This window comes from Pteropus alecto, unplaced genomic scaffold (genome assembly GCF_000325575.1).
Source record: "Pteropus alecto unplaced genomic scaffold, ASM32557v1 scaffold103, whole genome shotgun sequence".
Classification (NCBI taxonomy): Eukaryota; Metazoa; Chordata; class Mammalia; order Chiroptera; family Pteropodidae; genus Pteropus; species Pteropus alecto.
In genome coordinates this window covers 8,131,470-8,143,290 of record NW_006436288.1, presented here as the reverse complement: position 1 = coordinate 8,143,290, position 11,821 = coordinate 8,131,470, and the positions used below count along the sequence as shown (strand labels likewise).

General features: G+C 33.1%; 1 protein-coding gene across 4 annotated transcripts in view; it reads left to right on the top strand.

The window, feature by feature from the left end:
• The window catches only part of SOX5 (SRY-box 5), a 378,734-nt gene that overhangs the window by 360,971 nt on the left and 5,942 nt on the right, over nucleotides 1–11,821 (top strand). For all 4 annotated transcript variants that reach the window (XM_015589995.1, XM_006912686.1, XM_006912688.2 and 1 more), the window contains 2 exons: nucleotides 6,577–6,685; nucleotides 9,383–9,556. In XM_015589995.1, coding sequence (XP_015445481.1) covers nucleotides 6,577–6,685; nucleotides 9,383–9,556 — 283 coding nt within the window. The remainder of the gene's footprint in view (nucleotides 1–6,576; nucleotides 6,686–9,382; nucleotides 9,557–11,821) is intronic.

The window sequence follows — 11,821 nt, the reverse complement described above, 5'->3', positions numbered from 1 at the left end:
AATTCTGATGATTTTTTTTTCTATTTCTTTAAAAAATGCTGATAGGATTTTGATGGGGATTCCATTAAATCTGTATAATGCTTTAGGTAATATGGTCATTTTAACTATATTCATTCTTCCAATCCAAGAACATGGAATATCTTTCCATTTCTTTGTATCTTCCTCGGTTTCTTTTAATAGGGTCTTGCAGTTTTCATTATATAGGCCCTTCACACGTTTCGTTAAATTTATTCCTACGTATTTTATTCTTTTTGTTGCAATTTCAAAAGGAATTGTTTTTTCCAGTTCTTTTTCTGATGCTTCATAATTAGAGTATAGGAACGCTATGGATTTTTGAACGTTGATTTTGTATCCAGAGACTTTACTGTATTTGCATATTGTTTCTAGTAGTGTTCTTGTGGAGTATTTAGGGTTTTCTATAGAAAATCATGTTATCTGTAAATAGTGACAGTTTGACTTCGTTTCCTGTTTGGATGCCTTTTATATCTTTCTCTTGCCTGATTGCACTTGCTAGGACCTCTGATGTTATAATGAATAGCAGTGGTGATAGTGGACAGCCTTGCCTTGTTCCTGATCTTAGAGGGAAGATTTTTAGTTTTTCACCATTAAGTATAATGTTGGCTGAGGGTTTGTTATAGATGGCCTTTATTATGTTAAGGTACTTTCCTTCTATACCAATTTTGTTAAGTGGTTTGATCGTAAATGGATGCTGTATCTAAGATCCTAAAAAATTTAGATAGAATTACATTTCAAGAAACATTTTGTGAAGCTGGCTACCAAATTTAATAAAAGGAAACTAGATGGTGGAATAATATTATGGGTTCTGATTTTTCTATTCAGAGAATCTCTGAATTTAACAGGGGAAAATATCAGGATTAGTTAAGGCAGTTTTTGTAGATGTCTAGACCAGAAGACATTTATGGACTCTTTCAACCAATTAATTCATATATCCTTATAATTTTCTGATGGAAAAAGTGAATGGGAAAATATCCCTAAGTGATACCAGATTTCAGAGTACACAAGTGTCTGGGAATATCCTAATGGATAAATTAACATTTGATTAGAGTTAAATCAGTGAAAGATTTCTTCAACTTGCATTTTTGTTGATGTCGGAGGGAAGTATATGTGTGTGTAAATGTGTGAATGTATTTGTATATAATTTATATATGATTTATAAGAAAGCCTTTTCTCTCATTTGTGCTGTTAGATTATGTGGGTAGATGGTTATTTTTTAGAAAATGGTAATCTCAATAAGAGTGAAATCAAGAGGTTGAGGAGGTGGACACATGCATTGTTTCTTTGTATTTTACTTAAGCTGCTAAAAAAAGTCTCCAATTGATAAATCATTATAACATTATAAATAATTTTTCATCTTCTTTGGTGGTCTGTGAAGTTCACATAAATGGAGTATTAAAAACCTTTTTTTGTCACTGTTTCTTTGTTCTTCCCTTGTCATTAGTATAGAAGGAGACCATAAAAAAGTGCAGCCAGAAGGGGTTTAACTGTTACTGAGTCAACATTTGACAGTCACACTCTATTCTGTCATTTCATGCATGTGCTTTTTATGAGTTTTATAGCTTTGTGAGCTTTATTTCAGGGATGTCCATTATGATAGCTGATCCACAGCCCATCTCTCCTTTTGTGTGTATATGTCTGGTGGGGAGCAGAGCTCATCACTTATACAAATTCAAATTTCAAGGAATAATAGAGGAACTATCTACTCATGAACTGTTTAATTCAGGCTTAGGTAACTAGGGAAATACTACCTCTTCTAAAGTACAGTTTGTATGTGTGTTTTGTATAACCGCTCTATTAAATATTAACAAAGGATGTGCATTTGATCCTTTACAAACACAGAGAACTTTTAGTTGTTTTCTGTATAAGCTGAAATAATGAAATAAAACAAATTTTCAATTTAAATATGTAGTAGACATATTATGGAGCTGCAAACCATTGTGCCTGAGCATAAAATGGAAAATAAAAAAGATTAACTACATTGTCATAGATGATATACAAGAAGAAAGAAAAAATCTCGACAAATTTTAGAGTTGTTACCAACATTCTTTTTTTAATGCAGAGTCCACTATTTGGCCATAGAGAATAGAAGATCATAACCATGGCAGAGTACATAATAATCATGCTGAACTAACTATTCCTGTAATTCTTACATGTTAGGAAAAATCTTTGTCTGTTTGATTTCCCTCATTGACTTTTTTACCTAATATTAAAAGTATGTCTTTCTTAATTTTTTTAAACTAATGAAAATCTATTATATATTTAAATCCCATTTTACAAATTATGATTCTGGGACTCAAGGAGGTTAATTGATTTGTCTAAAGTAATACAGCTGATATATATGACAGAGTTTGGTGAAGATATGATATTCCTGATCCTCACACTCATTATTTTCTATATGGGTTATATTCTGTATTTTTAAAATGTCATTTTCCCATTAATCCTTGTGGCCTTTTGCCATTCACTGTGTTGTTGGCTCAAAAGCACAGATCTTTACTGACCACTTCAAATCAATTCATTGACCACATCTCTTTAGATATTTCCTGGTTCTCCTTCTTGATGTCACATGCAAACAATAGATGTGCTGTTTTCTATTATGCAAGTCATTGGATAAGTCACAGAACCCAAATCAGCTGCCAATTTCCCTACGTGAATATTAACACATCAATATAATTCTTTGAATGTTGACTTTTAGAGTGATTCCTTTAACCCTAAGAAAACTGTATAGTCAACAACTTTCTTTTCTTCTTTAGATAAGATACAATTCATTTGGATCTTTGTACAAGTCGGCACAGGATCAGAATATTTTTCAAGTAAAAACAGGCTTTACCTAATGTTTCCCCTTGATCTTAGAAAACCTACACAATTGTAAAAGATTTGATTACCCAGCTAAGAATCATATTTCCAAAGGAAATCTAGTTATCCAATTGCTAGTTTTTATTCAAAAGAGAAAGCATACAGGTCATCATCATGTTTGGTCCTTATTTATAAATCCTCAAGACTATTTTATTTTGACTACTTAGTAGTAATTAATTTGTGCCATCTTCTCTGAGATTACTCAGAATTTTGGCAAGTATTTCTTTAAGTGTGTTTATTTTTCTTTGAATTTTGTTTTATATCTAATAGAAAAAAGTTAGAGATGACCAATAAATCTTATCAGTTTCAGATTAGTATTTGGGTAGTATTAAGAGGGCAGTAAAGTATAAGCGCTGTACAAGACTTGTGTTCCAGAACACTGATCCTAAAATAGGGGCACAGAGTGCTTTGTTTTCTGTACAAAGCATTGATTAATGTTTTTGTTTGTTTGTTTGCTTTTGTTTTTTTTATTTTTTGTTTGTTTGTTTTTTATTGGAACCAGTTAGAACTAAGAATATAAGTTGGATAAAAATTGTTACCTGTGCCCATCAACATTTTTTTGTTTCCCCAAATTCAATTTTTAGTGTTTCCCATTTTCAACATCTTCTTATTTACCCACTTCCTGCCTGATATATATTGCCCTCATTTTGTTTCAGCTGTCTCTATTTAGAAAGGGTTAATTTAATTATAAGAACTTTGATAACCAAAATATTACCTTTTTCAGTAATATGTGCACATTTGAAAAGAGGCTTTTGTAAAGGGAAATATTTAACCTGAGGAACAGAATCTCAAATGATTGAATTTTAGACATGATAATGCATAGGTAGACTTGGGAAGAGGACAGTCCAGGATGTGTGGGATTGGAAAAAGTAAGATGAGAGGAATCTTCCCAATGTACCAGCATGTGTGCTTTATAACATTTGGCTGATTCGTTTTCCTCCTACATGCCTAAATTAAGGGGTCCCCAACCCCTGGGCCATGGACCAGTACCAGTCCATGGCCTCTTAGGAACTGGGCTGCACAGCAAGAGGTGAGCGGCAGGCAAGTGAGCAAAACTTCATTTGTATTTGCAGCTGCTCCCCAGCGCTAACATCACTGCCTCAGCCCCAACTAAGATCATCAGGCATTAGGTTCTCATAGGAGCACTGGTCCCTGGTGCCAAAAAGGTTGGGGACCACCGCAATAGACTGAATTTAAACTTTGAGAACTATTCTTAAATCAGAGTCATTCTTCTGGTAGTTCAGTATATCATCTAGACTCCTATCTACATGTAAATTTATATCTACCTTTATACATAAAAACTAAATATAAACTTCTACTACAGGATCAATTTTTATATGGAACTATATTATAATTATTTACCATATAACCACTATATTTTTATATGCCATATATTTAGCATATAGCCACTTAGGTTTTATTATATCCCCCTTACCTTAATTTCTTATGGTCTTCTGAATTTATCGTGAGAGTTTCTAAAATGTGGCAATGTTACCATTTTAATTTATATGCTATTGTAAGTGTATTTTAATTAAAAACACCCCATACAGTCTCCAATTCCTCCAGTTGCCTCTCACTTCCCCTCTTCATATATCTGAGAATTAGCTTAAATGACTATGCAAAGGTTCACAAAAAAAAAGTGCATCCTATTATGTGACTGCCATCCTATATGACTGCCATTATCTCCCACTAACATCCTCTTGAGAAGTATTGTAGATGTCACTTTTCGGTAACTAACTGAATTATTTTATTATACTATGTGTTTCAGAGTTAGATAGTTAGGGGTAACTTATTGTAAAAACTGGTTGTGACTTCCCTACTAATCATTTTCTAATTTTAGCCTCTTGCGAAGATCGTACAAGATCCATACATCTAAACTCAGAACCTTAGAAGTCACTTAATATTTCATTCTTTTCTTACTCTGACCACCTTCATTTCATTTTCCCTTCTTGAAAGACTTTACTTCAAAATGGAAAACTCTCTAAAAAATAGGTAGCATTATTGTCCTATTCCTCGTTAAATCAAAACCTGAGAGGTAATTCATGCCAGTACATTTAGCAAAGATAGTACAGCCAAGTCTTCATTGACCCAGTGACTATAGTATCATGTTGATGGAGTGTGTTTTTTAAATGTAACTGTCTTCTACTTCAACACCTACATTTACTATAAAGAGAGATGGTTAAGTCGGTGTCCCTGGTGCTCTTTACTCAACAAAAGAAATCTAGAACATATAAAGCAGCTGAAAATACCAATTTCACACACAAAATCAAATTGTGTCAGGTTCTACATTTTTAAATATATGATTCATTTCAACATTAAGACTAGATAATCATATAGAACTAAAGTTGATAGAACTATTTTATTTCCAGTTTCTCTACTGTATTTCATTCATAGTGATTGACAATTAAAAGATTTTTTTTGCAATTAAATCAGGTACAGAATTTGATGAGTAGAGAACAGGAGTTCTAAGGCCACTAAATTAAAAGAATTTTTTAATCTATTTTTTTATACAACTGTAATACTGTCAGAATTTGTAGCAATAAACCATGTACTATATTACAAATTTTAATACTCTATTGGCTCTTGGTGGGAACATTAGTTGGGCCCTTTACCTTTAAAATTATTATCTTAAATAGTTGATTATTTCCTGTGAACATTTTTTGTAGCAATAGCATTCTGCAGTGTATATGATTCACTTGTTCAATTTATGACTGTGCTCCTCAGAAAATGAGGTGAATAAATATAAAGCAACATGAGCAAGTTTTGTGCAACTCAATAGGTGCTTTTCTTAAAAGTGTTCTGGAACCACATCATCCTCAGAGAAAGGATGATGGAAAATGCTAGAGAAAGTTGTAGACCTTTCATTGTATCCTTTTTCTGTTCTTAAAATCACTCAATTACTTAATTCAGAAGTAGTTTAATATCTCTTGTGGTTTAACTTAAGCATTATATTTTCCTTGAAAATAATTTAGTTTGTAATGCCATATTCTCCATGAATTCCAGTCATGCACTGTATGCTTTTAAATGACTTGATGCCTTTGCAGATCTAATTTTGGTATATTTGTATCTCAAATAATTTGCCAACTCAATATTTTGGCTTAGCAATCCAAATCAAATTGTGGTCCAAGTAGCAGGCACTCACATTGAATGTACAGAGACTTGACAAGCAATTAGCAATGAATATTTAAACGTCTTCATTACCCTTGCATGAGGAATGCAGATGGCATTTAAGGAGATGGCAACCAGAGGGCACTACTGTGAATTATGTTTCTATCAGTTGGTCACCTGACTATTGGAAGACTTTCTCTGGGCACCATTCCACTCCTATACTTCTACTGTCTGTCTAAAAATAAAGCAGGCATTCCAAATATTGTAAAACAGGTTGCTTCCATGAAATTTCTATGTATCTTTTGTGATTTGGGAAGGTTGTCTCCAAGGATCCCAGCATATATCCTGTAGGCACACCAAACCCAAATGCTAAGACTATAAAGGAGGTTCTAAGAATCAGAGTTTCTTCAAAACTCCTGCTGATAATTTGTTTCAACTACATAATGTGCTGAATATGCAAAGGTGACTAAATCAACATCTTATCCCTTCCAGAAGCTAAAGTATTATCTATGGCCCAAGGAAAAAAAAGTCTTTGAATAATTATAATTTCCAGATTGAGCTCTCATTATAAATGTTTTCTTTTTTTTTTTTCTTCAGGAAAAAACAACACTGGAGAGTCTGACTCAGCAACTGGCAGTTAAACAGAATGAAGAAGGAAAATTTAGCCATGCCATGATGGATTTCAACATGAGTGGAGATTCTGATGGTTTGTGAAAATTGTTTTTATATATTCCAATAGGATGCAGAAGCGTCTATTTAGTACCAATTAAAACTACTAAAAAATGTACAAGACAGCCACCTCACCTGATCATTATAATAAGAGCTCATGTGTACTGAGCAGTTCCATGTGCTAAGCACTCTGTTGAGTGCTTTTCATCAATCATCTCATTAATCCCCAACACAACTATAAATTCAATTACAGATAAAGAGATCGGCCCATAGGAATTTTGAATCATTTTCTCCAAGGTTATAGGCCTATAAGTGCTGGAGGCAGTCTTGGATTCAAAACGGCATGACTCGAAAGCAAATACTCTCCATCACCATCCACACTGTCTCTTGCTTCCCTATTTCTTGTACCCAAAACAAACTTCACAGAAATTTGTGTTTATAAGCTCATTTTCCAGTTTTCTTTTGTCCAACCTTGACAAGAATATGTGACTCAGAAGACATTTTTAGGATGGTTTCTTGCATTACATACTCCTTCCCTCTTAGACTCTCTACCATACAGTCATGTGTCCTGCCTACCCTCTTTAACTCAACCATACCTCCAGCTGTGCAGCCTCTTGCTTTCCGCACATGCCTTGAGTCTTCTGTTGTCTGTATCGTATCTGAATATTCTAAACATCCATAGTGACAACTGATTAAATTGCTACTCTAATTTGAATAGTACAACAAAGAGGGGAGAAGAAGAAAGTGCTATTCCTCTTACACTGAGCCCCACCTGGAAACCTCTCTCCAGTGTCAGGTGACATACATGCGTTTTAAGAGCACTGTCCTCAGATTTGTTGCTATTGCAGAGGAAGTTGCCTGCATATGGAAAAGACTGCACCAGGGCAAACCAGTGAGAAGTATACTTTAGGACACAAGTTCTACTCTGTGCCTTGGGTCAATTTTGCTTTTAAGTCCAATTCTGCACTACCCAATGGACTAGCCAAACTTGAGCTTTTAACCAGATAATTCTGGAAAAACTGAATTTTATTCAACTGGATATTCAAGAAAAGCCTATGTTTCTTTCTAGCCTGTTGTATCCAAATATTTCTTTCTATTTTCTGCTTCTCTTGGATAAGATAAACATGGCCTAACTACATACAAAGTGCTTGTTTAGCTTTGATGAAGTCACATAATGTTCATTTTATTGCTTATGTTGATGTAAGGTGTAAGAACAAGAAAAGGCAGATGTGCAAATGATCATTTGCTAGTTACAAACCCATTTTAGAAAGATGTTGCCATATATTAGCATTCATTTTTGTCAATAAAAAGACAATTACTGGTAATAACACATTTCATAAATTTTAAGTTGTATTAGCATGATAAAATATATCCATGGTAATCAACATTAAAACATCAAAATTTTGTTGCTGTTATTTGTTAAATTCAGTCATGCTTGTATGCAAAATATTTTCTAATCTTCATCAGACCAAAGAGCATATAATGAATGAGAAATTGTGAGAAATTCTACCAACACATAGGCTGTGTTTTTTTGTTTGTTTGATTGCTGCTGTAGAGGTCTTCAAGTCTGGGTAATTTTGGTTGATTTCTAGTCCTCAAATTAAGAAAAAAAAGAATGAGGAGTAAGGAAGAAAACAAAATCTGCTTTTATTGATAATATATGCTTCTAAAATACCAAATTATTTTAAAATTTTATATGCTACCAAAATACCTCTCTTCCATGTTTTTTAATGATAAGTCGAATATTATCTCTTCTTCTGCTGCTGCTTTTTTTCCCCCGAACTCAAGTACCTCTGGAAGTTGTTTCCTCCTGTTGAAGCTATTCTACGAAGTCACATAAAACCCAGAGGGATGACTGCAGCTCCCTAACGTTCCACTGTGACTCTTGGTTGTGTTTTATCATCATGAGTCCTGCTAATTGTAACGTAACTTTCAGTGGATCTCTTAGGATAACTTAGATAATAAAGGGCAAAATTCAGGGGAATTAATATATTGGTTTTTTTTTTCACCTTAAATATGTGGCTGTTTACTTTTTTAAGAAACCATAGTAATGTAACTATTCATTTGTTGTTTTCCCTACCATTTTCAAATATCTTTTGGGAAGCAGACTATCATTACTGCATCTGCATATTTCCTGCATTTATTAGCACATAATTTCAAACATGTTACAGGAGAATGTCTATATTGTATTTTAACTGCAAAATTTTATCTAGCAGCATTTCTATTTATGTAACCCAAAAGAGAAGAAAAGGCCATGAGTACTCTATGTTCTGATACTGCTTAGGTATCAGAGACACATTCTTACCTGTACTCATTTATTCTGTCAGACATATTAGTGTTTCACAATTTTGTGAGCTTCTTCACCAATTTAATATTTCTACAGTACTTGCATGTCTATTGATCTAATCCAACTATCCTCTTTCTAATTTACATCAAAGATCAGATATTCAGGTTTCTTGTGAGCTCTTGAAAATAAATAGTGAAATAGTCCACAGACTATTGTAAGAAAGGGAAATATATTAGAAATGGATTAAAAATACAAATATAACATTTGTCACCACAAGGCTTATCACAAAATCTTCATAAACAAGCATCTGTCTCAAGAACTGGAAGTACCATTATCAGATGTACTTTTTATTTTCAGATATTTTAATAGACTAGAAAAACAGTAATGCAAGGAATAGAATTGCCAGAACTTTTAACACTAATGTGAAGTATTGTTCCTTAATTTTAGGAAGTGCCGGAGTCTCAGAATCAAGAATTTATAGAGAATCCAGGGGGCGTGGTAGCAATGAACCCCATATAAAGCGTCCAATGAACGCCTTCATGGTATGGGCTAAAGATGAACGAAGGAAAATCCTTCAAGCCTTTCCTGACATGCACAACTCCAACATCAGCAAGATATTGGGTAAGAAAAGTATTAAAGGTTAAGTGATGTATGGAATAAGTGTACACTTCTGTTTTCTGCACTTGTTGAAAGATAACTGGATTTTGAGTCTAGGCAGCTCATGTTATCTGCTTATCTAAAAATAATCACCATCATTAAACCTTTTCTTCTGATGATGAAATATTTCATGTTCATTGAGAAATGTGCCCAGTTACTACAACTAATTTAGTTGTGTGTCTTTATACTAATTGTTGTAATATTTTCTCTTCTTTAAAAATCTAGATATAATTGTACTAAGACTAGGAAAAAAAGTTTCTTTCACATGAGACACTTGATATTGGTATAGATTGTATTTACTCTTTTCATTTTCAACTATAGAATTCATGTGGTGGGATGGGGGTGGAAGTAAAGATGATGTTTGTTCTAGTACTATAACTGAAAATCAGATTGTCAGGACACAAGAAGATGGAGAGTGAGCATTTCTACACTGCCATTGCAGCTTTCCAGCTTAGCAGATGACAAAGTACGTATTTATCCTACATACATAGACACTGAAGCACACAGAAAAATAGATCTATGGAAAGGGCTACTGACTATAAAGAGACCTATTATCGACCAATTTTAGTCTCAGAAAAAAAAGAGGAGATTCCATTTCTTTGTGCCGTCCTCTTCATATCATTATCACCATTGTTGGCATCATTTTCATCTTCATCTTCAGGTAGTGTAGTGGCTGGATACTAGACAACCTAAGCAAATTTCAGTTATTTATTCCTTGCCTTCTAAGAGCTCAGTAATAAAAATAAAATAGGAACACCTAACTCTATCAACAAATTTCAACTTTAACAAATAAGTAACAAAATTTGTCTAAGTTATTAAAACATTATTAAAATCCATATATATTTGGAATTACATGTACTAGGTGTAGTGTCCCTTTTGATTCTTTACATTAGGGAACTGATCATCTAAAAGTAGTTACTAAACATATACATGTGTTTTTATGATCCCATATTTTCAACAATGGTAATAGACGCAAACCAGTCTACAACATGCATTTGTAAAGAGACCAAAACAAACAAATGAAATGTGTTAACCACCTAAACTTATGTTTCAATTTTCATCTAAAATGATTTTGGAATTTTTAAATGAATGCTATCTCAAAAGATATAAGGATATGAAGCTTTAGGTGAAAACATGAATATTTATGTGTAAAACTATATATCCATACGTAATCAAAAAATGAGACTGATCAAAAGGAAATGGATTTTTTTTGCATCTCTTGCCATCTTTTTCTTTTTTATGATTATATTCTACCTTCCATGTGGAGTTTTTCATTCTTTAAAAAACACCATACCTACTTTATTTGGAAAAACTCTAGAAAAGAATAAAATGCTTTATGTAACCACAATTCACATTTTAATATAGAAGTCATTTTCAAATTAGAAATTTCAAAATGAAAAATTAAAAAATTAGATTGTTTAAATTGTTTTTATATCACTCAACTCATATGTCTGAATACTAAAAAGGTGATAACCACTGGTTAAAACTTTATCTTAAGTATAAGAGAAATGACAGTTTTGATGATGTGAAATATTTTAGGAAAATTTATCAGAGCCTTTATGGGAAAGAGAGGACTAGCTGAAAGAATCTCTTGCGGTTTTAAAGGAGAGAATATTACAATAAGCACATGATTATATTATAATAGGCTGCATGAAAGAAAGTGCTGCCTAATTTCAGACTTTTTAATAATATTGTATTAATTAAAGATATAGCAGGAAAAAAAATGAGGTGTTTGGGACCTCAGTATTTAATCATAGCTTTGAATAAGTGATCTTCAAATATCCACAAGTTTATTCTGAATGGCCCATTTCAAATAAAAGCACAAAGAAAGCTTGATGTTTTCCTCTTTACTGATTGTTTTGGATAACAGCCTCCAACAGCATGCCACTAATTCATTCTGCTTAAAACAGGCGCTTGAGCTGGGCTGACATTTTACGTAGTCTCTGGGGATCCTAGTTGACATTTTAAAGGGCTTCTAAGCATTTTATAATACCCTAAAATCTGGTTTTAATAAGCCATTCTGCTGAAATTGTTAACATAAGGAATCACCTTTTACTGTTTGGCACTAGATCAGGGGACGGGGGACATCTTTTTCTGATTAGATATACAGTAGTTGGAGTAAAATGTGCAAATTCATTACAGACCCCACGGAGATGACAACGTTGCTCAGCTCAAACTTCTCATTTTTATTGTATTACTGTATTTAGAAAGGGAAAGATTACTTTCAAG